Source organism: Marmota monax, unplaced genomic scaffold (genome assembly GCF_021218885.2).
Source record: "Marmota monax isolate L192 unplaced genomic scaffold, Marmota_monax_Labrador192_F-V1.1 WCK01_AAM20220418_F8-fsc00125, whole genome shotgun sequence".
Taxonomy (NCBI): domain Eukaryota; kingdom Metazoa; phylum Chordata; class Mammalia; order Rodentia; family Sciuridae; genus Marmota; species Marmota monax.
In genome coordinates this window covers 8,470,656-8,484,646 of record NW_026695235.1, presented here as the reverse complement: position 1 = coordinate 8,484,646, position 13,991 = coordinate 8,470,656, and the positions used below count along the sequence as shown (strand labels likewise).

Below are 13,991 nucleotides of genomic sequence, written 5' to 3'. Positions count from 1 at the left end.
CTAACTATTTTTAAAACCTAGGACTACCGAGATATTATAGATACTCCGATGGATTTTGGAACCGTAAGGGAAACCCTGGAAGCCGGAAATTACGATAGCCCTTTGGAATTTTGCAAAGACATCCGATTGATATTTAGCAATGCAAAAGCATATACACCAAACAAAAGATCAAAGGTAAATTTTAAAATGGTTTATTAAAAAATCATTCATGGTCTGTATTTTCCCACTCATTGGGTAGAGGTTGCAATATTACAAGTAAGTGAATAAAGTAAGACTACTCTGAAGAGCAGAGCTGTGCTGCTGCCCAAAGAGCTTCAGTTCTTTTCCTTTTAACAATTGATATTTGTCATAATCTCTTAAAGTTTACTGAATAAATGAAGATTGGTGAGAATTAAGGTACCAGTAGAAAATGAAAAAATTAGATTGTAGAATGATTCTGTTTTATTGCTCTTAATAATCTTCTAGTCTTTGTCAACACTACTAGTCTATTAAAAGTTTATAAAAATTCTCTGAATTAACTACTGCATTTCATCACGTAATTGCTGCCACTGCATTAAAGTGTATTCATGAGTGTTCCATGCAGCCCAATCTTGCAGCAGAAACCGTTCAATCATAAATGATTTTTAAGTAATACTGGCATAGTTTTTTTTTTTTTTAAAGGTTCACATAAAGGTTGTATCTTGGGGCTGGGGATGTGGCTCAAGCAGTAGCACGCTCGCCTGGCATGTGTGCGGGCCTGGGTTCGATTCTCAGCACCACAAACAAACAAAGATGTTGTGTCTGCCAATAACTAAAAATAAATAAATAAATAAATATTAAAATTCTCTCTTTAAATAAAAAAAAGGTTGTATCTTACTTTTTTTGTGAAAAAATTTGGCATGAAAACTGTGATTATGTGGTGAAATCCAGTTGTCAGGATGTTCATATAAACGTCATTGCTTGTACTGTTTCTGTCCCTTTGTGTCCAGCTGATTTCACGTATCATAATGTCTTAAAGACTTGTAGCATGTGTCTGAACTTTATTCCTTTTGTGGCCAAATAAAACTTTGGTGTATGGGGATAACACATCTTATTCTTTCATCTGCTAATGGGCAGTTGGGCTTATTTTACTTTTTGGCCACTTTGAATAATACTGCGACAAATATCTGTCTTGAGTACCTGCTTTCAGTTCACTTGGGTGTATATGTAAGAGTAGCCTTGATAGGTCACGGGATGATTCTGTGACCTGTCAGTAACCACTAGGCTGTTTCCTGTAATGGCTTCACCATTTTTTCTGTTCCCACCAAGAATGAGAGCATGTTAATTTTTCCAAATTCTTACCAGTGCTTGCTATTTAGGGAGTTTGTTTTATATTAAATAGCCATACTTCATCTTATGTATGAAGTATAATTTGACTGTAGCTTTGATTCTCTTATGATTTATTATGTTAAAAATTGCATCCAGGACTTGTTTTATAAGGAATGAGTTGGAGATGCAGAATGATTTTCATGAGGATGTTTATACTCACAAATCCCTAGAAACATACCACGCAGGTCCTGGAGGGAAGATCAGGAGGCAGAGGAGAGTCCTTGCTCAGGAGGCAGGGTAGGGCAGATCAAGCAGTCTAGGAATGGCTAGTTGTAATCAGGATTTCAGCACAATTTGGGACCTTAGAGATGTTCTCTAATTTTTTGATAACACATTTTGAGGTGCTTTAAGACATGGGTCTTTTTTTTTTTTTAATTTTTTTTTTTTTTTTTTGCAGTTGTAGATGGACAAAATGCCTTTGTTTCTTTTTATGTGGTGGTAAGGATTGAAGCCAGTGCTTCTCACATGCTAGGCAAGTGCTTTACCACTGAACTATAGCCCCAGCCAGTTATATTGACTTCTTATGTAAAAGTTTGATTGAGGAGATGGGTGGGGGTGTGAAGCCTCTATTATGCATCAAAAAATATACTTGCAGAGGGATCATTTGCTATCTCTATAGTCAGCTGGCTCTGGGAGGAGGTAGAATCATCCTAAAAAACAGAGAATTAACAATACAAAACATGAGAAAATGTAGTTAGTAAGCTAATGGTGTTAAGTATCTGTTCTTTTGCTTATTGGCTTATTGCCTGTTTATGTATCATCATTTGAGAACTGTCTATTTCAGGTCTTGTTCATGTTTAAATTGTATCTCCTTTTGATGAGAGAGAGATGATTTCCAAATATTTTCTCCCATTTTGTAGGTTGTCTTTTCACTTAGTTTGATAATGTCTTTTGATTCACAAAAACTTTCAATTTTGGTGAAGTAAAGTTTTTTTTTTTTTAATTTTCTAAATGCTTTTTTGCTTTCATATCTTAAGAAACCACTGCCAAATCCAACACTCTATAAAGATTTGTCTGATGTGCTCTTATAGTTAGTTGCTTGATTTAAAACTTTCTCCGGCTGGGGTTGTGGCTCAGTGATAGAGTGCTCACCTCAGGTGCTGGGTTCAGTCCTCAGCACCACATAAAAACAACTCAAGTGTTTTGTGTCCAACTACAACTAAAAAACAAAACAAAACAGAACAACTTTCTCATTATCTGAGAAGTATATATTTGATGTTTCCTGTTTCTTTTGGATGTCATGGAACAGCAGATGGAAAGATACGCCATTATCTATAATTAGTGATATTACAAATAGCTTTAATAATAATTAAAGAAAAAAAAATAAAAATACTTTATAATTCTAGTTTTGCTTTCATATCCTTGCAGATTTATAGTATGACCTTGAGATTGTCGGCCTTATTTGAAGAAAAAATGAAGAAAATCTCTTCTGATTTTAAAATTGGTCAAAAGTTCAATGAAAAACTTCGACGAAGCCAGAGGTTCAAGCAAAGGCAAAATTCTAATGGTGTCATTCAAGCTAACAAGAGTATCAGGTGAATTAGTTATGAGAAGCTTTGAAGGCAGTTAATTTTTTTAAAAAAATTGTTTATTGGTACCAGGGATTGAACTCAGGGGTGCTTAACCACAGAGATTCATCCCCAACACTCACCCCGCCCCGTTTAAAAAAAAATTGTTATTATAGGCATTTGTTGCTATGCCTGGCTGCAATTTATTTTTAATTTAGAGTTGTGATATTTCTTTGACTTAACTATGCTAAAAGAATTAATTTTTTAGAGTTCTATATATTCAGAAAGGACTAGTCAAAAATTTTTGTAACTTGAAAGCATGTCTGTGAATATACAGTTGTCACACTGATGTGTAATTGTGTGCATTTTTAAGCATTTAATGAAAATGTCATTTAAAACAATCTTATCAAAGATTATTTAATGTATGGTTGTCTTTTGCCTGAGAAATGGCTTTTTAAGATAAAGTGATTGTTACTGCCTTTGAACATTAGATTATATAAGGGAAAATATTTACCGGACATTGCACCTCGTTATTCGGGAGAATTAATTGTAAAGGAATGAAATGGGGTCATATTCTTTTTGTCAGTAATTTTATATTTGGTGTTCTTGGACTAGTGCCTGCATTAAGATCAGATTTCAGGTACTTTAAGCTACTGCAGTATGAAAATTGAGTTGTGCAGTGTTTAGTTTGCTTCCCTGCATTTTTTGAATGCAGTATACCCTTGATGGGATTTCTTTGTGATTGATTTGAGGAATCACTGTACTTCTCAATTCAGAATGATCCTATTTCAAAATAATATTGCTTTTAATCCCAGTACCTATAGAATCTTTGCTCTAATACAGCACTCATCCATCCCTCCTCCCTCCATTGTGCTATTATGGTCATACAGATTACAATTTTATATCACGTTTATGCAGTTTTCTTTTAAGAATAAAATATCATTTATATTGCTTTTGTAGTAATCCATGTCATTACCCTTCCCACATATGAATGTATAGATTGAAGGACTTTAAAAATTTCTTATAAGGTGGGTGTGCTAGCATTGAATTATCTCAGCCTTCTCATGTCTGGCAGTGTCTCAATTTCACCTTCATTATTGAAGAAAAGTTTTGGTGCATATAGAATTTTTGACATTTTACTGTAAGCATGTTAAAAGTTTCATTTCACTGCCTGATGGCCTCTGTTGTTTCTTGAAAACAAGTCAGCTAGTAATCTTACTGAGGTGTTCTCTTCCTGTACATATTGAAATGTTTTTCTCTTCTCACTTTCTGTTTTTTTTTTTTGCTTTAGTATTTATTTGGTATGATAGAATATATTTTGACATATTATGTCAGTATTATCTCTTTGTCTTTATCTTTTTTTAAAATTAATTTCTTAGTTGTAGATGGATACAATATCTTTCTTTATTTATTTTTGTGTTGCGCTGAGTTTTGAACCTAGTGCATCACGCATGCAAGGCAAGTGATCTACCACTGAGCTACAACCCTGGTCCCTCTTTGTCCTTATCTTTAAACTGATCATGATATGTATAGGTTCAGATTTCTTTGAGTTTCTTGTACTTGGAATTTGTCTAGCTTTGTGGATGTATGTTGTTTTTAATTGAGGGTTTTCCAGCCAGTATTTCTTTTCGGTACTGCAGATTGAACCCAGATGTCCTTTCCCACTGAGCTATGTCCCCAACCCTTTTTATTTATTTAGAGACAGGGTCTCACTAAGTTGCTTAGGTTATCTTCAAACTTGTGATCCTCCTGCCTTAGCTTCCTGAGTTGCTGGGATTACAGGTGTGTGCCACAGCACCAGGCTCTGATCAGTATTTCTTTAAGTATATTTTTCTGCCTATTTCTTTTTGCTCCTTTGGTAGTCCTATTACAAATATGCTGGTATCCTGCATGTCTCCAAGGCTCTCTTCATTTTTCTTCTTCTTTTTTCTCTGTTCTTCAGACTGGATAATCTGTAATTACGTGTCTTCAAGGGCACTGATGGCTTCTGCCAGTTCAAATCTGAGTATTTATTTCATTTATTTATTGCACTTTTCAACTCTGGGATTTCCATTTGGTTTGTTTTTATGTTTGTCTCTTCTTTATTCTGTATTTGATGAATCATTGTTACAATTTACTTCTGTAAACATGATTTCCTTTAGTCCTTTGAATATTTTTATAGTAATTGACTTAAATATTAGTATTTGTTAAACTAAGCGATATCTGGGTTGTCTCAGGGTTATTTTCTGTTGAATGCTTCCCTTGTGAATGGGCTGTCCTTTCCTGTTTCTTTGAATATCTCATAATTTTTTGTTAAACTGGGCATATCAAATGAGGTTTTTGTTAAACTGGGCATATCAAGTGAGGCAGTTCTGGAAAACTGTTTTTACTGTTGCTGACAGATTATAGTGATGATAGTTTTGCGGTTTTGTTCAGTGACTTGCCTGGACTTATCCTGGAGAGTCTGTCCTCCCTGCAGGACACAGCCACTGAAGTGGTTGCCTGCCCTGCTGTCCCCACTGTTTTGAGATTTTTGTTTTCATTTTTTGAGTTTGTCTTCCTAGGGTCAGTGAGCTTAGCTTAGTGGTCAGAAAATTTTCCATATATATTCTGAGGTCCGTGTGCTTAGTGAGAGGGCAAACCTCACAGGTCAGCCAAGGTGGCCTGGCTTTCACTTTCTGTTTATGTTTTTTCAGACAAGAATTTCAAGAGCAGTCAACATGAGTAAATAAACTGGGGTTATTGGATATGTTATTCTTCCAGGTCCTATTGGGGAATGAGGGAGCTTTTTAAAGACTCTTCTGCATCTCATTCCCTAGATCTTGCTTTTATTTTTACTTTTCTGTAGTGCTGGGGAGGGAACCCAGGGCCTCTTATGCTGGCAAGCAGCTGTTCTTAGATCTCCCCTTTGTATGTGGCTGAATTCTTGCTGGCTTCTACATTGTCACAGCCTAAGGCAGAGTGCTATTGTCCCTGCGGATTGTCCTTAGTCCTGAGTGTTTTCAGTGTCCTCAGGTGTATGGCTGTTTTGTAGAGACACCAGATCAGACCAGTGCCTTTCTTACTGGTCCTCATAGCCATCATCCCCAGAGAATTGGAGTGTGTTTGTCTTTTTGTCTGGGAGCAGCCCCAAGTTGGTGCTGCAGATCCCCATGCTCTCATCTAAATTCAGGATTTTTTGTGAGCATGTGCTTTGTTTTATGCCTTCACTTAATTTCCTGAGCCTGAAATGGTTGATAGTTCAGCCATTTATGAAATTTTATTTTCGTGAGAATTGTTAAATATTTTTGATTTAATATTACACACAAACCACATTAAAATGCCTTTCCATAAGGAAATACAGCATTTAAATACAGGGAAGTCTAATTAAATTGGCATGGTAACATAACCAAATTATAAAGTAGACCCTGCTTCCTTCAGCCATTGCCTTTAGTAGGTTAATAAACACAAATTGAAACACATGTGAACCTTGCTTGGTTTTGAGATAGTGAAGGTATGTCCCACAAAACATATTCATATAATGTTACATAAACCTAAATATAAAATCAGTTTTGAGATGACATTCACCATCTTTGTAGAATATTGACCATTACTAATGAAGTCCAATTATAAATTTTAAAAAGGGGAAAAACATTTATAGAACTTAATGAACTGGGATTATAACCAAAATATTATTTTAACTATGTCAGTTTTACTTAAGGCAGGACTGTCCAACAGAAATATTCTGTCATTCATGATCTGAATTCTGATGTATCACATCAATTAAATGGTGCATACAAACAAGGTATGAGATTTATGTGGTAATAAATAAGGCAGTGGCCATTATTCATTAGTAGCTATTTTGAGGTGTGCTATGAAGTTTGCCCTTTCCCACTTCTTAATGCCATTGAAGATCATTTTTGTTTCAGGGATGTACTTTTTGGGATTCTCCAAATACTCTATCAGTGTATCCTCTTGCCAGATGCTGCCTTTGTTTTGTTGGCATCTGTGTAAGAGAATCCAGCAGCCTTAACCTGTCTTCCACCCAGATAATCCATGGAGATTTGGCCAGTCTTGTGCTTGCCTCCTTTTCCACAGTGTGGCACTGAGCACACTTTGGAACAAAACTCTTATTGTCTTTCTCCACATTACCCATTTAAAAAAAAAAATCTTTATTTTTATTTATTTACTTTTATGTGGTGCGGAGGATCAAACCCAGGTCTTCATGCATGAGAGGTAAGCACTCTACCACTGAGCCACAACCCCAGCCCCTCATTACCCATTTTTAATTCATTCTTTTTTCACTATGCAATGAAGGTTCATGTTCAGACGTTAAGATATCCCACTCTCAGCCATTTTATTTTTACTTTTTGAGTGAGAGGATTTGGTGACATAAACTGTGACCCTCCATGCTTCAAATTACAGAACACATTGGGACACATACACATGCCCACTAGGTAAATGACTCAGTTCTTGTTCAGCTGCTTTGCAACTTGTAATTCATAACACACATTCTATCTGGAGTACCATGTGAATCTTCACTCATCTGTTTTTTTTTTTTTTAATTTAAACTTTTCATTTTGAAATAATTACAGAATTATAGAGAAATTGCATGAATAATTCAAAGAGGTTCTATATATTCCTAGACTCACCAGTTCACATTATGCCACATTTGCTTTATTTTTGGTTTAATACAGTTGTGCTTTGCTTGACTATAGGATCCATTCTGAGAAACGCATCATCGGATGATTTTTGTCATTTTACAGTGTGCTTACACAGACTAAGATGGTCGTGACAGCGTTTAGGTAATACGGGATCACCATTGTGTATGTGACCCATTGTGGACTAGAATGTCATTGTGCAGTGCTGTATTTTCTCTATTATGTATGTGTATTTTTTCTTTTGAATCATTAAAAAAAATACCTTTTTAACATATTCCTTTACCTGTTAGTACTTACTGTGTATTTGCTAAGAATTACATTTAAAATACTTCATCTTCCTACAGTTGACTCAATAATGTCATTAGGGCAGTCACCCCTCGATCCCATTCCACTCCAGGTCCACTCCAAGAGCATGCATCACATTTAGGTGCTGTATGTGTTTGGTGTGTTTTAGTCTGGATTATTGTTTTCAGTCATTTCTTTATTTTCTTGATAGGTATTTGTGAAGAGTCATCCATTTATAAAGTGAATCTCAATTTGGATTTGATTGTTTTGTACATATTTTTAATATTTTTGTTTTCATTGAAAAAGCCTCTTCTGATTTTTCTATACTAAAGAAAGGTTCAGAAGGACGTAAGATCAAACAGGGAAAGCAAACTTTTACTCTTGGAGGCATTACTACTTTGTCTTAGATTTTTTGTTAAGTTTTAGTTAGGGCCTGGTGATATAGCTCAGTTGGTAGAGTGCTTGCCTTGCACACACAAGGTTCTGGGTTCAATCCCCAGCACCGCGCGCATGTGCGCACACACACACACACACAAACGGTGGGCATGGTGATGCATACTTGTAATTCTAATGACTTTGGGAAACTGAAGCAATAGAATTGCAAGTTTGAGGCCAGCCTCAGCAATTTAGCAAGGCCTCAGCAACTTGGCAAGATTGCTCTTAAATAAAAAGTAAGAGCGCTGTGCACAGCTCAGTAGTTAAACACCACTGTGTTTAATCCTCAATACCAAACAAAACATAGGCTTATAATGTCTTTATTATCATATAAATGGTGCTTTAAAGAATTGTGAGGGCTGGAGTTGTGACTCAGTGATAGAGCACTTGCCCAGCATTTGTGAGGCACTGGGTTCGATTCTCAACACTGCACACAAATAAATGAACAAATAAAGGTCTAACAACATCTAAAGTTAAAGTGATTATCTATAAGTTCACCTATTTAGATTTTCCCTTAGAAGATTGTTTTGTTTTAAAGAAAATAAGACTATCTGAACATGAATATTACTCAGTTTTGTAACTTGTCTTAAACTTTACTCTTCCCCATGATTCATGGCCTAGGAGGCAGTCTGGTGAACCGGTGCTCAGGTTGGAAACAGATTTGTCTTGGAAATAAAAACACAGCTTGGTCTGATCTTTTATTTTTTATTTTTTTCCATCTATTTGGATTTGGTTAGCTTCTGCTCTTTCTTTTATATGGTCCTTAGGAACATGTGATAAGACAGAAGGTTGTGTCTTGTTTTTAGGCTGTATTTCGTAGTTATAGCCAGGTGCAACGATGCACCCCTATAGTTTCCAGAGATTTGGGAGGCTGAGGCAGGAGGAACTCAATTTAGCAAGACCCTCTTTCAAAATAAAAAGGGCTGGGGAAGTAACTTAGTGGGAGAGTACCCCTGGGTTCAATCCCCAGTGCTGCCACAAATACAAAACGGGATTTATAGTATAAATGAATGCCTGTTGTTACGTAAATGTTGGTATGTGTGAGCATTTTATCCAAATAACTTAAGGTATTCATTATATAACTGTTACTTGGATCATTTGTTCATTGCTACTCATTTAAATACAACTTGTCAGAGTAAGGACATAATAATATAATTCATGCCAGAATAAGATGTTAGTAGTAAACATTTTAATATCTTGATCATAAAATTATTTTCAGATTAACAAATAATATACTTTTATATTTATAAATATATTTTTTTGAACCAGTTACCTTTATGATTTATTAATATTCTTTTCTTTGTATCTTTCACCAGAAATGTCAAGCGGAAGCAGTTAAAGTCTCAGACAAAAGTAATTCCGGAGTTGGTAGGTTCTCCTGCCCAGTCTACCTCAAGTAGGGCAGCTTACTCTGCAGCTCACAAGGCAAGTGCTGGCGTATCTTCAGGTCTCACTTCTGGAGACTCTTCAGATTCAGCAGGATCATCGGAAAGAATGAGAAGTAGACCTATATCTCTAAGAAACGATTCTGTGCTATCTGGTAAGAAACAAAACATCACATTGTTTCCTGCTGATCATCCTAGGTAACATTGCCAGTCACTGCAGGTTTAGAGGAGAGTGTAATGAAAGCATGATCCTGAAACTGAAGGTACTTAACAGTTTAGTAGTCGAAACAGAAGTAATAAATGGAATAGTTTTGCAAATGATGCAGCAACATTTTATGCAAATTTGAATCCTCCAAATTTTAAATATTACAGTATAAATATTTACACTTTGTGTTCAGAATTTGACTTTACCATTGAGCCATATCTCCAGCACTTTTGATATTTTATTTAGAGACAGGGTCTCGATAAATTGTTGAGAGTGGCTTTGAATTCAGGATCCTCCTGCCTCAGCCTCCCAAGCTGCTAGGATTACAGGCTTGTGCCTTTGCACCTGGCCCCCAGATTGACATATTTGTGTCTTTAATTAAAAAAAACAAAAAACAAAAAACAAACTTGTTGGTAATCATGCAGTTGCAAAGCTGGCCTAGTAAATTTTAACCTTTATGCCATTGCCATTTGTTAGCCGTAACTATAACTAATGCCAGTGCTTTAGTAGCATTGTGTAAAGACCAAGTGAGTCGTGTGTTTTCTCTTGTATGTGGAAACTAAAGAGGAAAAGGGAAAAGAAAGGTCTGTGTGGGAGAATCTCATGAAAATCAAAGGGAGACCAGTAGATGAAGGATAGGAAGGGGAAATACCTCGGTATGATATTTGCCAAATTATATTATTGTGTGCATGTATGAATATGTACAACAAATCTCACCATTATACAATTATTATAGTGTGCCAAATAAAAAATATGGGGAAAAAGAGCAATGTGTAAATGAGGCTGTGGTGTTCATGTCCTTTTGTGTTGTAGTGGGTGATTGTGGTGAATTATGATACCATTATAATTTAATGCTTTTTGTGTGTGTTATTATCCAATATTTCATTAAGTGGTATTGAAAAAATTATAGCTACAGATAAAATTTTGGAATGAAAGTGAGCTGTGGTAAAATTCTATGGATTAACAAACTTGGCAGTGATATTTGGGGAGGAGGTCAGGTAAACAAGCTGGTGTATACCATGTGTATCTACACAGTATCTTAAGGGATACATACATACATACATACATACATTGTGTGTGTATCTTAAGGGATACACATATATATGTATTTTAAGGGATTATATATGTGTGTGTGTGTGTGTGTGTATATATATATATATATATATATTTTTTTTTTTTTTTGGTACTGGGGATTGAACTTAGGGGCACTTGACCACTGAGCCACATCCCCAGCCCTTTTTTGTATTTTATTTAGAGACAGGGTCTCACTGAGTTGCTTAATGCCTTGCTTTTTGCTGAGACTGGCTTTGAATTCATGATCCTCCTGCCTCCTCCTCCCGAGCCGCTGGGGTTACAGGTGTGCGCCATGGCACCGGCTTTACTGGATACATTTAGATAACAGTGTTCAATCAGAGTGTGCTGGGTTAACTGAGAATGGGATGAAGAATAAGGGTACGCTTTTCAATCAGAGAGCAGTTAGGAGGAAAACGTCGGGAAAAGAGGAGGCAGTTTGCACACGAACAGACTACATTTTGGGAAATGGTAGAAAGTAGAACTAAATAGGTGGGATGCACACACATTATAGATACTTCAGTTCTTACTCATTGGATCCCTTGTAAGTGAGGAATTCCAGGAAGATTCCCAGTTTGGAAAGGGCAAGAGTCTGGAAATAGGAGGCAGATGGTGTTGGTGGAGCTGAGGAGAAACAGCAGTTTCACAATTTAGTGACTGATATCCTTCTGACAGCCACTTTCTTCTCTGAAATAGAGTTGGACTAATTATGGACCAAAACACTCTTTTTTAACCATGTGTTTCTGCTAATTGATGAAATGTTTATTTCATTAAAGAAATGAGTGGCAGAAGGAACAGGAAATTGGGGGTTTCTGTCTTGTGCTCACACTGGTTGTGTACTTAATGAAGTAGACTAGTGGCAAAAACTGCCCATGCTGCCTAAAGTATTTCTTTATCTTGATCCCTACCTTGTGTTGAGCATATAAAAACCACCTTTTTGGATCTGAGAGATGTGTGGTGCAGCCATGCTGTCAGGAAGGGTTGTTAGAACGTAAAATTATACTTTTCTTTTAAAACTCTTCATAAAGGTACTACAGAAAGAAGTACTAATTAGGCTATTAAAGTAAATTTTGTTTATAATTCTTATGAAGAAATTTCTTAAATTAGTACAATTAGTATTGTCTTTTAGAAATACAAGCCCAGACTTGACTTGGATATTGATTTTTTTATTTTTATTTTTATTTTTTGTAGTTGTAGCTGGACACAGTACCTTTATTTTATTTATTTATTTTTATGTGATGCTGAGGATGGAACCCAGCAGCTTGGTTGTGGTAGGCGAGCACTCTATTGTGAGCCACAACCCCAGCCCTGGATACTGATTTTTAAGAACTGTTTAAAAAGAAATTTTTTAAAAAAATATTTTTTAGCTGTCATGGGACCTTTATTTATGTAGTGCTTTTATTTATATGTTGCTGAGAATCAAACTCGGTGCTATCAAGAATTTTATCAGCTTTTCTTTGAAATAGTTCTTAAAATATATTGAGTTTTTAGTAATGTTAGGAAATAATGGTTGGCTTATATGTGTATGAAGAGAATATGCGTAATTAATGATTTACACTTTGTTTTCTTAGAAAGTGAAATGGAAGATTCCTTAGCTACCTCTTCATCCTCTTCAGCTTCAAATAGTTCAGAGGAAAGCAAAGAGAGTTCAAGAGCTCGTGAATCCTCCTTGCGTAGTGGATTGTCCAGAGGCAGCAATCTCAGGGTGACCAGAAATAGAGCTGCTCAGAGAAAATCTGGTAAGAGATTTACCACATTTGCACAGTGGATGCATTATTGATTATTTAATTCACCTGCTTGTAAATGTCCATTGGGTTTTTTGGATTGGAAAGGAAATCAACTTTGGCATTTAAAAAAAAAAAACCAAAAAAACAAAACAAGGAAAATCACTGAAATAATAGTCACTTAAAAATGTTGAAATATGAAAACCCTTTCTAATGTTGTTATTGATTTATTTCTAGGTCCTGTTTATTTAGAAAATGGATGTGGCCGAAAAGCCACTCGAAAGAGAGTTTATTTGAGTGATTCTGATAACAATTCATTAGAGACCAGTGAAATTCTTAAAGCGAGAGCTGGAAGTAACCGAAAAGTCCTACGGAAGTGTGCTGCTGTGGCTGCCAATAAGATAAAGCTAATGAGTGACGTAGAAGAAAACTCTAGTTCTGAAAGTGTGTGCTCTGGTCGGAAGCTGCCTCACCGAAATGCTTCTGCTGTAGCTAGAAAAAAGTTACTGCATAATTCTGATGATGATCAGAGCCTCAAGTCAGAAATTGAAGAGGAGGACCTAAAAGATCAAGAACAGCCATTACAAGCAACCAGTTCTCATGCTGCCCAGAACACTGTCAATGACTCTGAAAATGGAGATTCAGAATCAGAAAGTGACTTGCGGGTAGCCCGGAAAAATTGGCACGCTAATGGTTATAAGTCCTATACTCTAGCGACTTCTAAAACAAAATTTCTTAAAATAGAGTCTTCTGAGGAAGATTCTAAAAGTCATGATTCAGATGATGGACATAACAGAACTGCTTGCCCTTTAGAGTGTGGGCGGAAACTTCAGGCAGAGAGTATCTCAGAGGAAGCCGACTCTGAACCAGGAAACAATACATTTCGCAAGAATGCAAATTTCTTTAAGAAAGCAAAGATCTTAAGTGATTCCGAAGACTCAGAATCTGAAGAAAAAGATAGGGAAGATGGCAGATGTCACAAAATGGAAATGAGTTCAGTTTCAGGAAACTTGAAGTGTGAACCTCTTGGTGTGCCTCAGTGTTTGTCCGATCATGTATCTGAAACTGATTTAGATTCCGATGATGACAAAGTAAAGGAAAAGGCAAACACTGTCATGAATGGTAATTAAGAACATTTTTTTGGTTCACTGATTTAATTCAGTTTTCATTCCGTGTTAGATTTCTCAATTATTTTTCTCTTGAAACTTCTCTGTTGGTCTTTTATAGTCTCATGTGTGTGCGCAGTTGTTTTGCATACCTATTAAGATTTCACCGTTGCTGTTGATGATGGGATATTGTGGGAAAGGGCTTGAGAATATACACATGATAGCTTTTGAGAAAATCAGAAGCTATCCTGTATATAAGCCATGGTAGGGACAGCTTCAGAGGAGGAAGAAAAGGAGTAGGACTGG

At 36.1% G+C, this 13,991-nt stretch overlaps 1 protein-coding gene and 1 pseudogene across 3 annotated transcripts in view; one reads left to right on the top strand and one right to left on the bottom strand.

Moving 5' to 3' along the window:
• Window positions 1-13,991, top strand: part of Brwd1 (bromodomain and WD repeat domain containing 1) — a 117,005-nt gene that overhangs the window by 88,640 nt on the left and 14,374 nt on the right. For all 3 annotated transcript variants that reach the window (XM_046439201.2, XM_046439200.2, XM_046439199.2), the window contains 5 exons: window positions 22-174; window positions 2,716-2,882; window positions 9,511-9,734; window positions 12,427-12,594; window positions 12,817-13,701. In XM_046439201.2, coding sequence (XP_046295157.1) covers window positions 22-174; window positions 2,716-2,882; window positions 9,511-9,734; window positions 12,427-12,594; window positions 12,817-13,701 — 1,597 coding nt within the window. The remainder of the gene's footprint in view (window positions 1-21; window positions 175-2,715; window positions 2,883-9,510; window positions 9,735-12,426; window positions 12,595-12,816; window positions 13,702-13,991) is intronic.
• Window positions 6,657-6,969, bottom strand: LOC124089206 (cytochrome c, somatic-like; annotated as a pseudogene).